The following is a 22552-nucleotide window of genomic DNA, read 5'->3' as shown; positions in this document are numbered from 1 at the left end:
AGGCTCCATGCACCGGGAGCCCGACGTGGGATTCGATCCAGGCTCTCCAGGATCGCGCCCTGGGGCAAAGGCAGGCGCTAAACCGCTGCGCCACCCAGGGATCCCAGAAATTATATTTTTAAAAAGTGGTGGTCTTGTCAAAAAAAATCATGATATGATTTTCTATTTTATAAAAAACTTTGATTCCTTGGCAATGTTTGTAGTTTATTTCATGTAGAATCTGAAGGTTATAGGGTGAAGTGGGGAGAATATTTTAGGCAAAATAACAGCATTTTTGAAGCCTGAGGTAGAAAAAAATTGCTTTCTGGTCAATTTAAGAAATAATTTTGGGATTTTTTTCTTGGAATTTTGTTAAACATAAATAATTTTTGGAAGAAATTATATTTTTAAAAAGTGGTGGTCTTGTCAAAAAAATCATGATATGATTTTCTATTTTATAAAAAACTTTGATTCCTTGGCAATGTTTGTAGTTTATTTCATGTAGAATCTGAAGGTTACAGGGTGAAGTGGGGAGAATATTTTAGGCAAAATAACAGTATTTTTGAAGCCTGAGGTAGAAAAAAAATTGCTTTCTATCATATATGATGAGTTGTGAAACATTAATTGTGGTATTGTATATTTTTTCCTCCTGAGAATCTCTTCCCCCTTCCTTCTCATTCAAGCAGAAAGTCTGTATTGCCTTAGAAAAGAAATGTGATGAGGTAGAAAGCAGCAATCATTGACTAATCTCTGGCATTTGCTTTTTCAAAAGCCTACTGATATGATTTAAGATAGCAAACCAGGCACACAGGTTAATCACTTGTCCCTCTCAAGACTTTAGGGATGTAAGATACTGGGGTCTTGGTTTCCTTGCCTGCTGTTTGCTGGGGACTGCCCTTAACTCCCAGAAACCTCAATCTTTGTACATAGCCCTGCACATCTCAGAACCAGCAACAAGTGTCCAATTCTTTACCCCCTGCCATCTCTCTGGTTTTTCTTCCAACCTCCCATCTCTCAGGGACCACAGCCAGAAAAGGTCCTATTCTTTTAAGGACTTAGGTGATTACAGTGGGACCTGGTGTAGAAAAACATAGCCAACCCACAGCAGGCTGGCAGAAAGACTGCCAGAAGCAAAACACCCCAGCCTCACTCTCCTTTTGCCCTGCAATCTCCTATTGATACATCTCATTGGACAAACCTAAACAGAAGCCAAGGAGCCTATTGATACTGTCTACTTTTTGAGGTAGAAAGCAGGCTGGAGAAGGGAGCAGAATAGATTGGAGGAGCTGCAGATGAGGAAGGAGAAGCTTAAGAATTTATCAGTCAGGTGGTTGGAAAAAGGTATCCTATAGCCACCCTGAGCCATTTTCAACACCAAAACCTCACCTAGTTTCCACTTAGGATAAACCCCTGACTACAGCTTTGGACAGGCTGTTCTGGTCTCTGCCCAGTTGTGATGCTCCCCAGACCCTGGGCTGCTGAATGGTCCTCCTCCCCCCTACTTTGGAGATAGTCTTGTTCACCTCCATAACATGAGTCAGATGGATAGTGACTCTCATGATCTTGTCCACAGCATTGTGATTGTGAAAACTACATGCCCCAGAAGCCATGCTTTCTGTTGACTGCTGTGGGCAATTTTAACTTTCTTCATGGAGCCCTAGATATCATTTCCCTAACAAGGGAAATTTCAGGCCCTAAAAAGGGTCTTCTTAAGCATGGATACTGGCCAAATCAAATCCTCCCCAGATCCAACACTCCGACTGTGGCCTATCAGACCTGGTGGTCTGCTCCCCACACTGAATGGTTCTCAGCCCCCACCCCCACACACTGGGTGGCCCACCCCAGTTCTGAGGGCACTTGGAAGTTCCCTTTCCTACCCCACCCCTAGGAACAGCACCCGGGACTATGCGTTCTCCACCTCCACAGTCTGTTCATTCTGCCAGAGAGCTCTGTGATTCTGCTCTTTGGCCAGGGCCTTATCAGCTTGGTCCAACCACTCAGAGAGGAAGAAGCCTGGAGAGAAGGGGAGAGGCAGTTCAGGTCATGATCTCAGGGTCCTGGAATCAAGCCCCATGTCAGGCTTTGTGCTTAGCAGGAAGTTTGCTTCAGGATTTTTTTTCTCCTCTCTGCCCGTGCCACGTCTCTCTTAAATAAACAAATATTTTAAAAAAATTAATAAAATTAAGTGTGAAAAAAAAGAGAAGCAAACCAAGAAATAGACTCTTAAATATAGAGAACTGATGGTTACAGGAGGGGAGGTAGGCCATTGGGGGGTGGGGGAGCATGCAGAATGGGTTAAACAGGTGAGGGGTAGTAAGGAGTGCACTTGTGATGAGCACCGGGTGTTGTATATAAGTGACAAATCACTAAATTCTACACCTGAAACTAATATTGCACTGTTTGTTAACTAGCTGGAGTTTAAATAAAAACTTGGGGGAAAAAGTGTAAAGAAGCAAAATAAACATTTGGCAAAAACTCATCATGTTATAGATAGGCATTTTTAAACTGGTGTGATGTAATTATATCCTTCCAAACAGCAGTGCCTCATCTCTTCCCTCTTTACCCATATGATTCTGGTGGAGGCTATCAGTTACTGTAAATTCCTCCACCCCCACCCCCAGCTGGGGGACATATCTCAGGATAGACTAAAAAGAGCTCTCTTGGGTTTTCCAAATTGAAACAAAAAGGAAAGATTCTTTTTCAGTTACTAAGCATTTGGCTTGCCCTGTGGAGAAAGCCTATCTTAAGCTGGAAGGACCAAGCCAAAGCGTAGAGGGAAGCAAACACGAGAACTGCAGAGAGAAAACACAAGAGAACCCTAATGGTATTGAATTCCTGGTTCTGGTCATCCCAGAAGGCAGCTTGACTCCTGTCCTTTCTTCATTTTGGTCACATCAGTCAATCAATTCCTTAATTTTGCCTAAGGCAGTTTGAGATGGACTTTTGTCACTCACAACCAAGGATCTTTTTTTTAAGGTTTTATTTATTTATTCATGGGAGACACAGAGAAAGGCAGAGAGACATAGGCAGAAGGAGGAGCAGGCTCCCTGTAAGGAGCCTGATGTGGGACTCAATCCCAGGACTCTGGGATCACGCCCTGAGCCGAAGGCAGTCACTCAACCACTGAATCACCCAGGCGTCCCACAACCAAGGATCTTGAATTGGGATTTTGGGAAATATGTCTCCAGGTGGCTTTTTTTTTTTTAATTTTTTAATTTATTTATGATAGTCACACACAGAGAGAGAGAGAGAGAGAGAGAGAGAGGCAGAGACACAGGCAGAGGGAGAAGCAGGCTCCATGCACCGGGAGCTTGACGTGGAATTCGATCCCGGGTCTCCAGGATCGCGCCCTGGGCCAAAGGCAGGCGCCAAACCGCTGCGCCACCCAGGGATCCCTCCAGGTGGCTTTAACAGCTAATTCAATATAGTTTTAAAATATTAGCAAGATAATATATCTAGAAACTCTATTAGAGGTCTAATACTGCCCAACGTTGCCTACCTGCATTAGGCCAGGCTCAATGAAGTATGTAGTGATGGCGGTGATGTCAGATGTGATGTCACAGAGCCAGCCAATGCCAGTAATCACAACATGCAGGATGTGCTCCCTGCTGTGGACATAGTGATAGGCAGTGCTAAAGACATTAGCAACACCCTGTAGAGACAGAAAATTTTAATTTTCTTTTGTTTTTAAAAACCAGAAAATAATGCATTAATTGGATTTTCTTATAAGTTCATGATAATCTATTTCCGACAAATTACTTATCAGTTCTCAAAAGGCAGTGTTCTAGATTTTACAACAAAAGAAGGATCTCAAGAAATCAAAGGTGTGAGGGGCACCTGAGTGGCTCTGTCAGTTAAGCATCTGCCTTCAGCGGAAGTCATGATCCTGGGGTCTAGGATGGAGCCCCACATCAGGCTCCCTGCTCAGTGGGGAGCCTGCTTCTCCCTCTCCTCACCTCTCCTCACCTCTCGTGCTCTATCACTGTCACTCTCTCTTTCAAATAAATAAATAAAATCTTAAAAAAAAGAAATCAAAGATGTAAGGAGAGATCTACTATAAGATCCATATAACTTATTATGCTTCCTGATAATCATCCAATGAAATCTGTGATATGTACTATCAGAGAATAGAGTCAGAAGAATAAGATAAAGTTTGAAATGAGGAAAAATATTTAAAAGCCAGGAACTAATGCCAGCCTTGGGCAGATGGGTAGGAGCTCCCCTGATATGATGAAATATTAACGTCTGGATCTTCATGTGGCTTCTGTCATCAGATCAGTAGTACAGGCTGTGCTCTGTTCCAAGGCCTGCAACATGCTAGGTTACACAGTCTTCTTATAGACGCAAAGAGGGTCTGTTCCACAGAGAAGGGATAGTAAGTCCTTAGAACCCATCTGTCATCCTACTGTCAAGAGACTCTAGGAACCACAAATTCTTCAAAACTATATGAATTTTATAATAGACCCAAGCCATCTAAGGGTAACCCAGAAGCTAGAGTCCATTTAAAATTCATTTTGACATGTTCTCTAACAAGACTATATTGATAACTCCATACTCCTTTGTTTTCTTTTAATTATCTTCATATCATTCTTTTTTTTTCTTCATATCATTCTTATGTCAGATGAGAGTGAATCATATTATTAAAAAGATGTCCAGAGAAAAAGGTTCTACCACTTTTCTCAGTTATACATCCAGTAAATGGGAAGAGAAAATTTTATTTTTAAATATTTTATTTATTTATTTATTTATTTATTTATTTATTTATTTATTTATTTATTTATTTGAAAGAGAGAGCACAAGCAGAGAGAGAGGCAGAGGGATAAGGAGAGAATCTTGAGCAGACTTGACACTGAACCTGATGTGCGGCGTAATCTCATGACCCCAAGATCATGACCTGAGCTGAAACCAATAGTCAGACACTCAACTTACTAAGCCACCCAGGTGCCCCAGGAAGAGAAAATTTTAAATCATGGAAATAAACATAAAGAGCCAGAGGCTTAGAAGGGAACAAGTGATAAAGCAGCAAGTTCCTGATTGCTGCTACATCTCAGGCTATCACCTCCATGAAGGCTTTCAATCTTCCTTCATTGCAATTTCTTTTTTTTTTTTTAATTTTTTTATTTATTTATGATAGTCACAGAGAGAGAGAGAGAGGCAGAGACATAGGCAGAGGGAGAAGCAGGCTCCATGCACCGGGAGCCTGATGTGGGATTCGATCCTGGGTCTCCAGGATCGCGCCCTGGGCCAAAGGCAGGCGCCAAACCGCTGCGCCACCCAGGGATCCCCTTTCATTGCAATTTCTATTCATAAAATCAAAACGCTTGTAGAAATGGTGCAGTTGTAGTCTTTTTTTTAAATTTTTATTTATTTATGATAGTCACAGAGAGAGAGAGAGAGAGAGAGAGAGAGGCAGAGACACAGGCAGAGGGAGAAGCAGGCTCCATGCACTGGGAGCCCGACGTGGGATTCGATCCCAGGTCTCCAGGATCGCGCCCTGGGCCAAAGGCAGGCGCCAAACCACTGCACCACCCAGGGATCCCGGTGCAGTTATAGTCTTAAAAGTGCTTATCTTTTTGTGCTCTAATTTGAAAATGTGCATACTCGAGAAACATTCAAGTTTTTTCCTTCATTCTTCATCCTCAAAAATCCTAACACTGAAACCAAGAGCCATAGGAATGTATTTGTGAAAATAGTAAAAGATTTCTAGGTTCTCCTATTAACAAAACACAAATATGTCTCTTCTAAAGGTTCCTTCCTACTTAGTAAATCTTAATTAGTAGTCTAATGGTTGGATTTCAGTCCTATAGCATAAAATGCTGTTCCTATGATTAGTGCAATGGGATACATATTAACAACCTCCCCAACAAGGCTGAAGCATAGATGTATACCTGAGGCTGAGAGTCCCTTCCACGTGTAATGGGGAACCTTTCAGAAGACTGTTAGGTATACACAGTGAACAGGGACGAGTATGATGACTCTATCTATATATAGCTTTACTCTTATCTGGTTTTAGGTTTGGCTTTTTAAAAAGTATAGAGGGAGAGGCCATCCTACCATTGTTCTTGAAGAATTCCTCCATGACTTACCTGATAGAATCTGATCTCATGAGGTACAAAGATGTTTATTTTTTTTTTATCTCTTAGGGTGTCCACAGCCATGACCCCAAAGATCCTCATGTATGCATCCTGAAGAGGCAGGGCCAGGAATGATCCATTTTGATCACTCTTCTTGAGGGAATGGTTCCAGAAAAAGACGTTCCCATGGTGCTGAACTTGGGGGACGTGTATTGGCTTACCTTCATCCACTACTGTAAAGCTGAGGAAGAGGAATATGAAGATGATAGAAAGGCACAGGAGGAGGCTTTAGATGAAACTGTGCAAGAAATTAGATAAATTCTCCATTCATAATTATTGGAATTATATGTCAGAGAAGTGGACTCAGGAAATTACCAGTTTGGAGAGTCTGACTTGAAAAAAGATTTTAAAACAAGTTTGGATCATAATAAACATATACAAATGGGATGCCAGAGACATAACTTAGAAAACAGGCAGAAATAATTGAGCTGATATTGTGAAGCAGAGTCCCAGCATGGCAAATCAAAGCCTAGGACTGAGCTCTAGAAATTACCATGTGAAATTATTCAAGACTGGAAGCCCATCACCTCCCACTCTAGAAGCATTGGTGACCTGAGGCATTTCTCTCTTGGGCAGCTAACTAGGATTTCAATACTAGTTTACTTTGGAAAGGCAATTATCTTTTAGAAGGATAAAACCAACCTCCTCAAGAAATTCTTACCTGATTCCCTTCATGTCCCTGTAGAGCACTTTGTTCAGTACAAATGGAGCATCATCTAAAGTACAAGCTACGTTCCTTAATACAACTTCCCCTCTATCAGGCAGTAGTAGGTTTTCTTCTAAGAGGGAAATATGAGCACAGATCTTCTTATTTCCATGGGCTTCAGCATCCTATGGCAAAATGTTTCTGGCCATAGTATTTGCCAATAGTCAAATAACTATTATTTTAATCATGTCTCCCTTCATTAGCCTGTTTGAACATCTGACTGCAATAATTACCTTTCATGGATAGTTGGGGAAAAGGCTGACATCACAGCTGTCTCCCAAATCTGAATTTTAATGAGTGGAATCAATTTACATTATATCAACTAGACTGGTTTACTAAAAAAAAAATTAAAAAATTTCAAGTCTTACTCAGATTTAGAGGTTTAAAACTTGGATCCCTTTAAACTATAGCCATATTGTCTAAGCTTCAGTCAAAAGTATTTATTTTAGAGGACTAGGGCAAGAATATGGCTTCACTTCACTCATATTTCTTAAGTAGATTTTCACCATCTATTATGAAGTTAATGTAGAAAAAAATGCTCTTAAGGAATTCTTAACATATTTTAGCTATGACATTTGATTTATGTCAGGAAAAAATTTCTTGGGGCCCCAGCTTGCAGACTTCATGCAACCACTATTTTTTTGCAACTACTATTTTTAAGTAAAATAACTGAAAATTCTCTGTACCCAAAATATTATGTTATTAACAATACTGTGTGTTAACACATATATTGAGCATGTCCATAAGTTGGTGACATGGAAAGATGCTTTCTTTGATATTTGTCTTCTCTTTCTATATATTTGGGTTTGCTTTTGATGCTGTTTTTTCTTCTGCCTTTAGTCTTTCTTTTCTACATAAAAGACCTATAGAACAATTAACAGAAATGTACCACAAATCCCTAAAGCAAGTTGAAATAATACCTCTTTTTCTAGATTGTCTTCTGTTGCTGGTCACACCACTCCAAACTACATTAGAAAATTCAGCCATTCAGTAAATGAGTCCATTAATTAGGTGCTGCAATTTAACTGAGATGAATGACTCCAGGTTTCCTGGACTAGTGGAATTTGTGACATATGTAGAAGACAGCCATGCTGTTTCTGCCTGTGAGGAGCAGCCAGCTGGGAGTTTAGGAGAGGATGGCAAAGCTCTGGGCAGTGGTCCCATCAGAGTCATGTATTTTAAGTAACACGATTCTATAATAGTATCAGCGTGTTTCTAAGCAGTGCTATGAAATATTGTGTGGTGTTGTATCCTACTTTATAATGATTTTGTGGTTCATGTAGTTCCTTTCTAAACCAACTTCCAAAACATCATACAAGGGAAATGTAGGTTAAATTGCCTGCACATCTCCTTACTGGTATTTTTCAATATTAGTCTATTTTCTGCTCTAAGCTTTATTTGACTTTCTGCAGAAATGAAATTAGAAATTTCAAGACATGATTCTGTCTTTTATACCTTTCCTCTTTATTTCTACCTTCCCAACCTACAATCATTCCTGTTGCATCTTTCCTAGATATTGGATCATTGTAATGTTTTGGAATGAATAAAACATCTATAGCGGTACCCAGTGATTTTTTCAAATAGCCTTTAGTGTACTACCTCTTTGCAACCATTGAATATTACCTACTATGGGGAAATTTTTCCTCTTATATATCACTTTAGAGAAACATACCTGGGTGAGGGCCTTAAAGGTTTCAGTGTACACAGGCTCCAGGGATACTCCACTTGTCTCTGCAGCATGTTGGATTTGGTATAGCCACTTTCGTCTGGCACAATTCCTCAGATTCTCAGTATGGCTCCTTTCTAAAGTATTCACCAGAAACTCCACAATACTTTCCAGAACATGATCTTCATTGCCCCTGAGTTCAGAGACAACCAATTCTATGTATTTCTGAAATTGTTTTGAAGACAGTCTCACTTCTTGATCAGGTTGTGGCTTTGGAAATTGGATGTGTAGTTTAGCTAAAAGACATAAACATGAAACTAAAAACTAATCAAAAGTTCATTTATCTATGGGGGGAAATTTTTATTCCCTTTTTATCTCTGACTGAAGCCCCTAACAACTGCTCCCCATGGGAAAACAGGTGTATATCAAAGGCATCTCAAAGTCCAACGGAAAAAACAAAACAAAACAAAAAAAACAAAGTCCAATGGAGCATCGTACAATGACTTCCTGTATTGAGCTCAAGAAGTCCTATGTTATCTTCCCTGTTTATGTTTTTTTATTTTTAATTTTTTTGTGGGAGAGAGAGGAAAAAAAGAAAAGAAAAGAAGAAGGAGAGGAGAGTGGAGGGAGGGGCAGAAGGAAGGGGAAAGAGAGACTCTTAAAAAGGCTCCATGCCGAGCCATATTTGGGGCTTGACCTCCCAACCCTGAGATCATGACCTGAACCAAAATCAAGAATTGGACACTTAACCAACAGCCACCCAGGTATCCTCTGATTTTTTTGTTTTGTTTTGTTTAAAACATCAAAACTCTACCACACTCAGCCAGGTGAAACCCCAGGGTCAACTTTGACTCCTCCCTATTTTTTACCTTCCATATCTAATAGGCCACTTAATCCTATCCTGTTAGCCTTTGGTAATATAGCTTTCTGCCACTCCTCTCCATTCCTACTTCCAGAATCCCAAGCCAGTATTAATCATTTACTACATAGTTAAATGACCAAGAGTAAGGCTCAATACATATTTACAAAATCAAATTAAAACGTAACTTGCAACAAGAAGCAGAATCAGACCTATAAACAGAGAAAACATACTGATGATGGTTGCCAGAGGAAAGGAAGCTTGGGGGATGGACAGAAAGGGTGAAGGGGGTGGGAAATACAGACTTCTAGTTATAAAATGAATAAGTCACAGGAATAAAAGGCACAGCATAGGGAATAAAGTCAATGATATGGTGATAGTGTTGTATGGTGACAGATGGTGGCTGCACTTGAGGTGAGCATAGATAGCATAACATAACCAATAGAGAAGTTGAATCACTATGTTGTACACCTGAAACTAATGTAACATTGTGTGTCAGCTATATGCAAATAAAAATTTTTTAAATAAATAAATAAATAAATAAATAAATAAATATCACACAACTCAAGTGAACCTCAAAGGCAATAAGTCAAATTTCTGGCTTTAATTAATCACAGCATTTAAATAATCAAACACACCCTTCCAATTATTCCAAACAATATCTAATAAAAAGATATCAGCATGCAAAAATAAAAAATAAAATAGAGCACAATTTGCATTATGCAATTCCCTTGTTCAAAGTCCTACCATATTCAGTGACAGATGACATCTACACTTGAGGTATGCATAGCATAATGTATAGAGAAGCTGAATTGCTATGTTGTACACCCAAATCTAATGTAACATTGTGTGTCAACCATATGAAATTTAAAAATTAAAGATAAATAAAAAGAGACAAGGGAAAAAGTCTCACCATATCCAGATCCAGTCCACTTTCCAATAATATCTAGCCATAATACCGTATAGAAATTAGTTGCTCCAGTATCTCCATTCTACTTATGATCCTGACAATGTGTTGCCACTTCTGCATCCATAACTCTTTTATTTTTTTAATTGTACAATTACAAATGTGCTACCAAACCTGAATGTTACCAATAACACATCTTCCTCCATGTCCTGCCCTTGTTCCATACCCTACCTCCCCACACTCCCACCAATATCCTGAAATTTTGCTTTTGCTTTATTTTTTCTTCTTTTTATTTTCCCAATAGTGTTATTGTGTGTGTACTCCTAAACAATATGTGGTTTAGTTTTGCCTATTTGTAAACTTCAGAAAAAGGACATCATACTATACATAGTTTCCTGGGATTTACTTTTTTATTCTACATTATGTTACCATATCATCCATGTTGTTCTTGTAGCTGTGACTCATTCATTTTTACCACTATATACTATGCCATTTTGTAAGCATACCACCACTGCTTTATTCTCCTGTCAGTGGGCATGTAGGTTGTCTCCAGTGTTTTGCTCTTATGAACAGTGCTATGAGCATTTTTATACATGTCTCCTAGTGCACATGTGCAAGTTTCTTTGATACTTATAAATTAATGTCATAGGTTATGCACCCTTCTCGTTTAAATTTCAAAATCTCTCCTTCCTGAAGAAGTCTTCCACTAGTTTCTCCTTCCCTTGAAAGACAAGCAGCCATTATATACCATTTATTTGACAATGAACAAATACTGCCTGGTACATTTAGTAATCTTATCAATGAAAGCTTCTCTTTTTTTATTTTTTAATAATAAATTTATTTTTTATTGGTGTTCAATTTGCCAACATACAAAATAACACCCAGTGCTCATCCCGTCAAGTGCCCCCCTCAGTGCCCATCACCCATTCACCCCCACCCCCCACCCTCCTCCCCTTCCACCACCCCTAGTTCGCCTCCCAGAGTTAGGAGTCTATGTTCTGTCTCCCTTTCTGATATTTCCTACCCATTTCTTTTCCCTTCCCTTCTATTCCCTTTCACTATTATTTATATTCCCCAAATGAATGAGAACATATAAATGTTTGTCCTTCTCCGACTGACTTACTTCACTCAGCATAATACCCTCCAGTTCCATCCACGTTGAAGCAAATGGTGGGTATTTGTCATTTCTAATGGCTGAGTAATATTCCATTGTATACATAAACCACATCTTCTTTATCCGTTCATCTTTCGATGGACACCGAGGCTCCTTCCACAGTTTGGCTATTGTGGACATTGCTGCTATAAACATCGGGGTGCAGGTGTCCCGGCGTTTCATTGCATCTGTATCTTTGGGATAAATCCCCAACAGTGCAATTGCTGGGTCGTAGGGCAGGTCTATTTTTAACTCTTTGAGGAACCTCCACACAGTTCTCCAGAGTGGCTGCACCATTTCACATTCCCACCAACAGTGTAAGAGGGTTCCCTTTTCTCCGCATCCTCTCCAACATTTGTGGTTTTCTGCCTTGTTAATTTCCCCCATTCTCACTGGTGTGAGGTGGTATCTCATTGTGGTTTTGATTTTTATTTCCCTGATGGCAAGTGATGTGAAAGCTTCTCATTTTTATGGTTGGACTTTTGTTTTCTATTACTTGGACTCAAAGGGTCCTAACTGATAGTCTTGAATTAAATTAAAAGTAACTTGTGGATTCTTCCTCTTCCATTTCTTCTTCTTCTTCTTCTTCTTCTTCTTCTTCTTCTTCTTCTTCTTCTTCTTCTTCTTCTTCTTCTTCTCCTTTTATTCCTTTTCCTTTTTGAACAATTAGGTCCTAGGCCATTGGTAGGGCAGGGTGAAGTAAGCATTTCCTCCTGATCAAAGGAAGCCATGATGGCCCAGAGCAGGATACCCGAATCCAGTGGGGTAAGGAGGGCATTGTTCAGGAAGTGACTTGGCATGGGTTGTCAGAGCCTGAGCAGGTAAGGATGTTACCCATGTAAAAGGGCAATCTTCAGCCTATCTGAGTGGAGAGGGTGGCCCTGCAGAGGTTGTTTAGCTTGGGGTATCAGAACCCAAGCAGGAAGAAGAGGATATCCACATGAGGTATTTAGTCCTGAGCAGAGTTAGGAGGGCATCAAATGGAGGGACAGCCTGACTTGGGAAGTCAGGACCTCAGTGTGGGGGGAGAGGACAGTGTGGTGGGAGATTAGTTCCATACAGGGGGACTGATTAAATAAATTAAATAAATAATAAATACTAAATAAATAAATAAATAAATAAATAATACAAGCAAAAAAGAAGGGAGCTACAAAAAAAGTGAGAAAACTAGAATGAACCCTGTTACTATTTTGAACTAGGAAGTATGGGCATGAACTTATGGTTTTTAATATTTTTAATACTATTTATTTATTCATGACAGACACAGAGAGAGACGCAGAGACACAGGCAGAGGGAGAAGCAGGCTCCATGCAGGGAGCCCGATGTGGGACTCAATCCGGGATCCTGGGATCACACCCTGAGCCAAAGGCAGACACTCAACCACTGAGCCACCCAGGCATCCCTGGTTTTTAATATTAATAGATATTTACACATGTACAGGTGTAAATGTTTACACACACACACACACACACACACACACATATTCTGCAGGAGAAACTTAGAAGCAGTGTGACCTGGGAGCAGTAAACACGTGTAGAACCAAGATCATGGCGTCTAAATACCATTCTCCACTAAAGGAAACCAGGGTTCCTCAAAGAAATGGGTGATTCCAGAGTGAAAGCAGGGCACATATAAGATGAATCTTGAAGATTTCATTGTGCAAAACAAGAGGTGTTCAAAGAAGAATGGGTATATGTTAAAAGGACACAAAAACAGTTTGGCAGTTTCTTATATAACTAAAAATACACCTACCCTATAGCCCAGAAATCCTACTTCTAGGTATTTATTAAAAATAAATAAAAACATATATTAGCACAAAATATTTGTACGATTGTTTATAGCATCTTTATTCATAATAGCCAAGAATAGGAAACAGTCTATCTATTAGTTGGAGAATGGACTCACAAACTATAGTATATTCATATAATGGAATACTACTCAAAAAAGAAAAAGAAACAAATTATTAGTACATGCAACAACATCTAAGAATCTCAAGAAAAGGATATGCTGAGTGAAAGAAGCATTAAGCAAAAGGGTATATATAAATGATTGCATAAATATGAAATAGAAGGGATAAGACATATTTATAGTGGAAAACAAATAGAAGAGTGGTTGTCTTGGGGATTGGGTTATGGGGATTGCATAAGAAAGGGGCATGAGGGAACTTTGTATTCTATATCTTAAAAAGGATATTGGATGCACAAGTTATGCTTTGCCAAAACTCAGTGAATGTACACCTAAAAATTAAGTATTTTGTTGTAATTTTACCTCAAAAAAAAAAAGCTGTTAACATATATCAGACTCTAATTAAAGATATTAATGCTGAAGTGTTTAGGGAGGAATCTATTGATGTCTGCAGTTTATTTTGGAATGTATCAAAAATAAGAGAAATAGAAGGATAGAGGGATAAAGAGATGAATAAATAGATAACTTTTAAAGTGTAATAAAGTGTTAATGGTAGAATCTAGATGGTAGGTATATAGATGGTCACTGTAAAATTCATTCAGTTTTGCTGTACACTTGAAAAAATTTTAAAGATTTTTTTTTTTTTAGAGAGAGAACAAGCGAGCACACATGACTAGGAGGAGGGGCAGAGGGAAAGGGAAAGCACAGAACCTGGCATGGGCTTTACTTCACAACCCCAAGATCATGACCTGAGCCAAAACCAAGAATTGGATGCTTACCCAACTGAGCCACCCAGGTGCCCCTGAAATTTTTCATAATAGAATGTTCGAGGGAAGAAGAGGACACAGGAGCCAAGCTGAAAGGACTCTCATTGGTCAAACTGGGACAATAGGAATGTTAGGATAAATAGTGTTAGTGTTGGATCACAATCCATTGAATAAAATAGGAAACCATGAATACATATTGTTATAATAAATGAACAAAAGGTTTGACCAGAAAGGGAATGATTCTGGGGGGCCTGGCTGGCTCAGTTGGTAGAGTGTGCAACTTGATCTTGGGGTTGTGAGTTCAAGCCCCACACTGGGTGTAAGGATTACTTAAAAACAAAATCTTAAGAAAAGAAAAAAAAATAAAGAATATTTCTATGGTTTCAACATACAAACACAAAAAACTTATTAATTACAAAGGGAAAAGAGTAATTTTTAAATGGAAGGAACTGACATATCATTTTTAATAAAATTCCAGTGTAATTAACATACAGTGTTATATTAGTTTCAGGTATACAATACAGTGATTCAACAATTCCATATATTACTCAATACTCATCAAGATAAGTGTATGCTTTAATCCCCTTCACCTATTTCATCCATCCCCTCACTCACCCACCCCCACTCTGGTAGTCCTCAGTATGTTCTCCAGGGTCAAGAATCTGTTTTTTGGTTTGTCTCTTTTTTTCCCTTTGTTTTGTTTCTTAAATTCCACATATGAGTGAAGTCTTATGGTATTTGTCCTCTGGCCCATTTTACTTAGCATTATACTCTCTAGTTCCATCCATGCTGTTACAAATGGCAAGATTTCATTCTTTTTTATGACTGAGTAATATTACACTGTATGTCAAGTGTGTGTGCTTTTATACCATCTTCCATATCCATTCATCTATCAACAGACACCTGGGCTGCTTCCATAGTTTAGCTACTGTAAATAATGCTGCAATAAACATAGAGGTGCATATATCTTTTTGAACTAGTATTTTTGTAATCGTTGGGTAAATACCCAGTAGCATAATTTCTCAATTGTACGGCAATTTTTAATTTAATTTTTAATTTAAAAAATTTTTTTAAAGATTTTATTTATTTATTCATGAGAGACACAGAGAGAGAGAGAGAGGCAGAGAGAGAAGCAGGCTCCATGCAGGGAGCCAGATGTGGGACTCCATCCCAGGACTCCAAGACCATGCCCTGGGCCAAAGGCAGGCTCCAAACCACTGAGCCACCCAGGGATCCCTATTTTTAATTTTTTGAGGAGCCTCCACAGATATCATGGGGCTTCTAAGATTTAATGAGAAGAACACAGCATCACTTACATGTTATTACTGCTAAAAGTGAATAATCTGAATTTAATCATGAAGAAACATAAGACAAACCTAAAAGGAGGACATACTAAAAACAATCAGCCTAAAATCTTCAAAAATGTATAGGTTATGGCAATCAAGGAAAGACTGAGGAGTTTCGTAGATTTCTTGTTTCAGAGTGAAGAAATAGCTGTTGTTTTACACTATTTGCCCAGTTTTCAGTTTCTTTAAAAACCACTATGTCAGTTTTTAAATGAGATTTTCTAAACAAATGTAGTTTTCAAGTGTTTAAGACTTCTAGAATTTGGAGACAAAATGCATCACCAAGATGTTTTAATGTTAAGAAAGTTAAAAATTCTACTTAGATAGAAACTTATATAGGGGTGCCTGGGTGGCTCAGTTGGTTAAGCATCCAACTGTTAATTTTAGTTCATGTCTTGATCTCAGGGTCATGAGTTCAAGCCCCATGCTGGGCTCCATGCTGGCTGTGGAGCCTACTAAGGAAAAAAGAAATTTGTGTATTAAAACAGATATTATAGGGGATCCCTGGGTGGCGCAGCGGTTTAGCGCCTGCCTTTGGCCCAGGGCATGATCCTGGAGACCCGGGATTGAGTCCCACGTCGGGCTCCCAGTGCATGGAGCCTGCTTCTCCCTCTGCCTGTGTCTCTGCCTCTCTCTCTCTCTCTCTCACTGTGTGCCTATCATAAATAAAAAATAAATAAAAATAAAAAACAGATATTATAATTTAATAGAAAATTAAAGGGTGTATATATCCAACACATGTTAATAGCTATTACATGGCAAGTAATGGAGAAAGTGTGATTCAGTCCATTAAATTCTACAGTATAGACAGATCACATGTTTTACACATTTTATATATGATATTTCTTCTCAGAACATTAGGCTGTATTAGACAGGAATAAAAAGGGAAAATTACTGGCTAAAAGTTTCAAGTTGCCCATTCCTTATAAAAAACTTTCATTTTGAGGATACCAGCAGAAACATTTGTAGAAATTCCTAATTCTGTCACTTTATCCTATTCCCTCTAATTTTTATCCAATTTTTAATCTGAAATAGATAAGAAGGGTAGAGTAAAACCAAACAACAACAACAACAACAACAAAGAGCTATTTGAAGAGTTGCTGATCAATTATTAGCTAATGTTTGAATTTAGAATTTTCTTCCTTTCTTATAGAAGCTAAATCTGCCTTTCTTCTTCCATATGGCCATCAACTCAGCAATCATCCCCTTAGGCCAGGTGGCTACCAATATGTGTTTAGAGAAAGTCATTTTGTATAAGCCTACCCTTGGAGAGAATAATTTGTTCTTCCTGCTTGCAGAAATCTATTTCTGGCAGCAGATTGTGCCTCCTCATTACTTTCCTCCTTCTCATTTGCTGGGCTTAATTCATTACATTTTATGCTTTCTACCTATCCCTATTGCTGTACTTCAGTAATATGTATTGGAACTTCCTTATAATATCATCCTCAGATTTCTTAAATTCTAGAAATTGTCACATCTAACCTATTGCTGTACTTCAGTAATATGTATTGGAACTTCCTTATAATATTTATATAATATATATAATATAATATATCCTCAGATTTCTTAAATTCTAGAAATTGTCACATCTAACTGCTATCTTTTACAAATGAGGACAGGTGCTTCTGTTGAGATTCAGTAACCTGCCTTCGGTCATGTGACCATTTTTAAAAAGATTTTATTTATTTATTTTGGGGGGATGCAGAGGGAGAAGAAGGAGACTCCCTACTGAGCAGAGAGCCCAACACTGAGATGGATTCCAGGACCCTGGGATGATGACCTGAGCTGAAGGCAGATGCTTAGCCAGCTGAGCCATCCAGGCACCCCTGGTCATGTGACCATTAAGTGAAAGATCCAGTACTGGAACCCAGGTCTCCTGACCATTGTGTAGTGTTCTTTCCTCTATAGAACACAGTTCTGTATTATGAAATAATAAGTGGAAACCACTTCATTGTGTCCTTTGAAACTTCGTGCTTTGGATGCAGTTTATGACAAGTAGTGTAGTATAAAGTTTGCAAAAGACATAGTGAATGAAAAACACATGACAATTGATAAACTTAGGTACATTCAAAGATCAATGAACACATAATTTTTGAAAGAGTTGAAAACCTAACTAACCCTGATCATTCTTTTTATCATGCACCATATACTTTAAGAATTGGAAATCTAGTATGTAAAAGTCACCAGATAAATCTTTAAACCCAATGGAAAGCAAAATAATTTATACTGGAATCTAATCAAATGAATGAGGAAATTTATTATACTGGAAAAATAATTTTAGTAACTTTTGATTGGGAAGTATTGATCAGAAGAGAAAAATGAAGTTTAGGAGAAGTCATTAAGGAGAATTAAGTGGTTAAATTATTAAACCCAGGAGAAACTTGCAAGCCAGCTGCACTTGAGAGGTGAATCAAACCTTGTAGAGGCAGAGAGATACAACAAAGAGAGAAAATAGACAGAACTGAGAAATGTTTTGGATATTTTAAACCCTAAGAATGAGGGTAGCTAGGTACAAAAGTAATATAACTATTTAACATTAGGGTCTTGGACAAAGCACTCTACAACATATTCCACTCCTGTTAGCTCTGCCATTTTCTACACTTCCTATCAGCAGTGCATGAGCGTTCCGGCTTCTCTATATCCTTGCCAACACTTATTATTTTTCTATTTTTAAAATTACAGCCGTACAACAAAAGTAACAAAAGCAAAAGTAAGTAAGTGGGAATACCTGAAACTAAAGGTTTCTGCACAACAAAATGAAAAGGAAACCTAAAGAATAGGAGATAATACTTGTAAATCATACATCTGATAAGGGGTTAATATCCAAAATACATAAGGAACTCATATAGTTAAGCAACAACAACCAAAACAAGACATTAAAAAATAGGCAAAGATACTGAACATATTTCCAAAGACATGCAAATGACTGAAAAAGTACATGAAAAGATGCTCAACATCACTAGCAATTAGATAAATGCAAATCAAAACTACAATGAGATATCTCACACCTGTCAGAATGTCTAGTATCAAAAAGACAAGAGATAACAAGTGTTGGCAAGGATGTGGAGAAAATGTAAAGAATGTAAATTGGTATAACCACTAAGAAAAACAGTATGGAGTTTCCTCAAAACATTAAAAATAGAATTGCCATATTATCTAGCAATTCCACTTCTGAATATCTACTGGAAAGAAATGAAATCACTCTCTCGAAGAGATATCTGTACCACCATGTTCATTGCAGAATTATTCACAATAGGCAAGATATGAAAAAAAGCTCTAAGTGTCCATCAGTGAATGAATGGATAAAGAAAATGTGATTCCTAAATGCACACAGACACACACACATAGACACACATGCGCACACACATGCACATACTGGAATGTTATTCAATCATGAAAAAAGATGGAGTGCTGTTGTGGATGGATCTTGAAGCCATCATGCTGCGTGAAATCAGACAGAGAAAGGCAAATATTATATCATGATATATACATGATCTACATATCATGTAGGATCTAAAAAAAGCAAAACTCAGAGTGTAAAATGGTATTTCTTAGGGGTTATAGTGGCGTAAATGGGGGACTGGTGGCCAAAGGGTATAAACTTTTTTTTTAAAGGTTTTAAAATCTATTTTAGAGACAGAGAGCATGCGCAAGCAGGGGGAGGGGCAAAGGAAGAGGGAGAGAGTCTGAAGCCAACGCCATGTGGAGTGTGGAGCCCAACATGGGGTTCATTTCTACAACCCTGAGATCATGACCTGAGCCAAAACTGAGAGCCAGATGCTTAACCGACTGAGCCACCCAGGTGCCCCAAAGGGCATAAACTTCTATTACCGGATCAGTAAGTTCTGTGGGTCTAATGTACAACATGGTGATAATAGTTAACAGTACTGTATTATATACTTAAAAGTTGCTAAGAAAATAGATCTTAAATGTTCTCATCACAAAAAAGAAATAGTAATTATGGGAAGTTATAGAGGTGTTAACAAATGCTACTTTGGTAATCATTTCACAGTATATAAATGTATCAAATCAACACATAGTACACCTTAAACTTGCATGATGTTTTATGTTAATTATATCTCAATAAAGCTGAAAAAAATTATAACCATATTAATAGGTGTGAAGTGGTGTCTTGTGGTTTCAGAACCAGAGTTTTAACTATACATGTCATAGTACTGGAAAATTTGAAGCCAAGTTGTTACCACACCTTTAATAGGAAAATTCTTATCTTTTTACCTTTCTTCATGGATTCTTTTTCCATTCCCTCCTTGTATGTGTACAAAAGTTCATCAATTTCCTTCAGATCCAAGAAGCCTGAGCCATCACTGTCCCACTTCTGAAACAGGGCTTCTAGGAGAAGTTCCTGTCGGACTCTGGAAGCATTTTGTCTAGTCTAGGGATACAAACAAGATGACAAAGTACAGAAGACACACTATTCATTGTGCTAGCTGCCATCCTATGTTTATCCTTCCAAAAGTACAGCACTATTTCTAAAAACAGCTTTATAAAAGAAAGCTGAAATAGCATATTGATGGGAAAATGAATCATTTAATTTTAATCCTCTAAACACCATTTCTCTGTTTCACCCCTAGACCAAAAATACCAAACCCAACCCAAACAAAAACAGGCATTCTCTGCATTGGACTGAAACACATTAACTTAGGAAGAGGACTACACCTCTAAAGAATTTTGGATTCATTTCTTTCTACTCCCTCACTGATTGTTCAGAAATGTGATAAATACATGGCACGTTCTACCTGGCTTCTTGGTGGGAGATGCTGTGCAGTGAAAGAGGATGAATGTTAGTATTCAAACAATGAAAAATGACTGCATTCAAGAATTATTTTTTTATATTTTAACACAACTTGACATTGATTTTATTTACCTTTTAGATTTTTTACTAGGTTAATTATATAAGTTAGATAGATAGTAACTAAATTATTTTTTACATAGATTTAATTGCTAAAAGAAAGTGAATATATAGCATTTGGTTAAATGGGGGAACTGCAATTGAGGAAGCAAAAGAGATATCAATTCTAGGATTAGATTGAGAAGACTCATAAGGCTGCTGAGGTTAGTGAATATGCCTGGTGAGTGTAATTTATGTATTTCACAAAAGAGCACATAAATTGTTTAAATGGGCTAATGTGTATGCATTTATCACTCAAGTAACTAGTTAAGGTCTTAGGAAATATGTTTTACCTGGACTCACATGAATAAAAATATATATACAAATAATAATTGTACTCCTAGGTATGTACATTTTAAATTCATTCACACAGCATATAGTGTGCACACACACACACTTTTTTTGTACATACACATATCTACTCTTCAGAATCTGCTCTTCAAGCTTCAGAGGAGCAAAAGAAAGCTGTACAATAAACCATCTCCTGCCACCAGCAATCATGTTATTAGGGGAATGAACTCTCTGGAGTGTGATCTCGGAACATTTGACAATAAAATAAAATATTTAATGGCTATGCTCATTGAAACAAAATGATAAATTTGGTTATAAATCTTTTCTAATGAAATTTATTTCTTTTATTAAGTAGGTTCCATGTCCTGTGTGGAGCCCAATGCAGGGCTTGAAATCATGACCCTAAAATGAAGACCTGAATGGAGATCAAGAGTCACATGCTCAGCCAACTGAGCTACCAGGGGTCCCTTGGTTATAAGTCTTTTAAAAAGCCACATTAGGAGTAACTGAGGTTGAGAGATTTACTAATAATAGTGACTCTACTTGTTTTATTGATAAATAAAATCGCTCACCTGTTCTAAGCCACTTATTTTCTCTTCTTTTGTTTCAACATAGCCCCTCTTAAAAAAGGTTGTGAGAGTCTCACTGACACTCAAGGGGACATCTTCACCAACAAATGTCTCCAAAAGTTGCACAAACTGGAGCAGATTGAAGGAAACTCCATTGAAAGCACTTCTACCTTTTACTTCCTTGTAAGACTGAATATTTCTGATAATTGAGTGTAGGTCTAATAAGCAGGAAACATACAACAAACAGTAAAGTGAACAATTTCTTAAAGCTTAGGGAAAATATATGAGTACTTATTGTAATAAACATCTGCTGCCTTTTTTCTGTTAGGAATCTATGTTCCCCTCATCAGGAAAGCATCTCTTCCTTATTGTCAGCTTATATTTTTATTTTTATTTCACATGTACAAATATTTCATTTTTATGGCTGAGAAATATTTAATTTATAAATATATCACAATTTTAAAATTTATTCTCTTACTGAGAGACCCCTGAAATATTTCCAGAAAGTTTAGGCTATTATAAATATACCTGGTTTACATATTCTTATATGTGTTTTTGTTGTTGTTGTAAACATGCTTTTAATTCTATTGGATAAATACCTGGGATTGGAATTTCTGGGCCATGGATAAATATGTGTTTGGTTTTACAATAAACACACAGATAGGGATCCCTGGGTGGCGCAGGGGTTTGGCGCCTGCCTTTGGCCCAGGGCGCGATCCTGGAGACCCGGGATCGAATCCCACATCGGGCTTCCGGTGCATGGAGCCTGCTTCTCCCTCTGCCTGTGTCTCTGCCTCTCTCTCTCTCTCTGTGACTATCATAAATAAATAAACATTAAAAAAAAAAACACACAGATATTTTCTGAAATAACTGTAACATTTTACACTCCCACCAACAGTACTGAAGAGTTCCAGTTTCTCCACAATCTTGCCAATAGTCAGTGTTGTCAATCTTTTCCATTTTAGCCATTCGGGTCAGGGGTAGTGGTTTTTTCATTAATGCTAGCCTGTTCTTTCATGATGGCTAATGACATTGCACACATTTTCATGTGTTCATGGTCATTCTTATGTATTTTATTTGTGAAGCATCTATTAGCATGTTTTGCTAATTTATATTACGTTATTTATCTTCTAATTTTTGAGTTGTTGAAGATCCTAATATTTTCTGGATACCAGTCCTTTGTTTGATATAAATTTTGCAAATATTTCAAGTACTTTTTCCACATCTGTGACTTATATATTTCTTTAATGACATCTTTTAATAGACAAAAGTATTATTTGATGAGATCTTATTGTATTACTCTTTTAGAATAATTGGTTTTTTTATGTTTTAAGTTTTCATTTAAATTCCACTTACTGTAC

The 22552-nt window shown here is 37.8% G+C and overlaps 1 protein-coding gene across 32 annotated transcripts in view; it reads right to left on the bottom strand.

The window, feature by feature from the left end:
• EFCAB5 (EF-hand calcium binding domain 5) overlaps positions 1 to 22552 on the bottom strand; it is a 181311-nt gene that overhangs the window by 26406 nt on the left and 132353 nt on the right. For 14 of the 32 annotated variants that reach the window (XR_005364727.1, XR_005364726.1, XR_005364725.1 and 11 more), the window contains 7 exons: positions 21195 to 21409; positions 19659 to 19815; positions 8492 to 8781; positions 6775 to 6944; positions 6066 to 6294; positions 3479 to 3631; positions 1877 to 1992 (listed from right to left, as the gene is read on the bottom strand). Coding sequence is in view for 23 of the 32 variants with exons in the window: in XM_038548378.1 (XP_038404306.1) it covers positions 1877 to 1992; positions 3479 to 3631; positions 6066 to 6294; positions 6775 to 6944; positions 8492 to 8781; positions 19659 to 19815; positions 21195 to 21409 (1330 nt within the window). In the remaining 9 variants the exon portion in view is untranslated. Of the gene's footprint in view, positions 1 to 625; positions 680 to 1876; positions 1993 to 3478; positions 3632 to 5507; positions 5634 to 6065; positions 6295 to 6774; positions 6945 to 8491; positions 8782 to 19658; positions 19816 to 21194; positions 21410 to 22552 lie in introns of those variants that run through there. The other 18 variants (XR_005364731.1, XR_005364732.1, XR_005364733.1 and 15 more) reach the window with 5 other exon arrangements.

The sequence above is a fragment of the Canis lupus genome, chromosome 9, assembly GCF_011100685.1.
Source record: "Canis lupus familiaris isolate Mischka breed German Shepherd chromosome 9, alternate assembly UU_Cfam_GSD_1.0, whole genome shotgun sequence".
In the NCBI taxonomy this organism is placed as follows: domain Eukaryota; kingdom Metazoa; phylum Chordata; class Mammalia; order Carnivora; family Canidae; genus Canis; species Canis lupus.
This window is presented reverse-complemented; position numbering and strand designations above follow the sequence as displayed.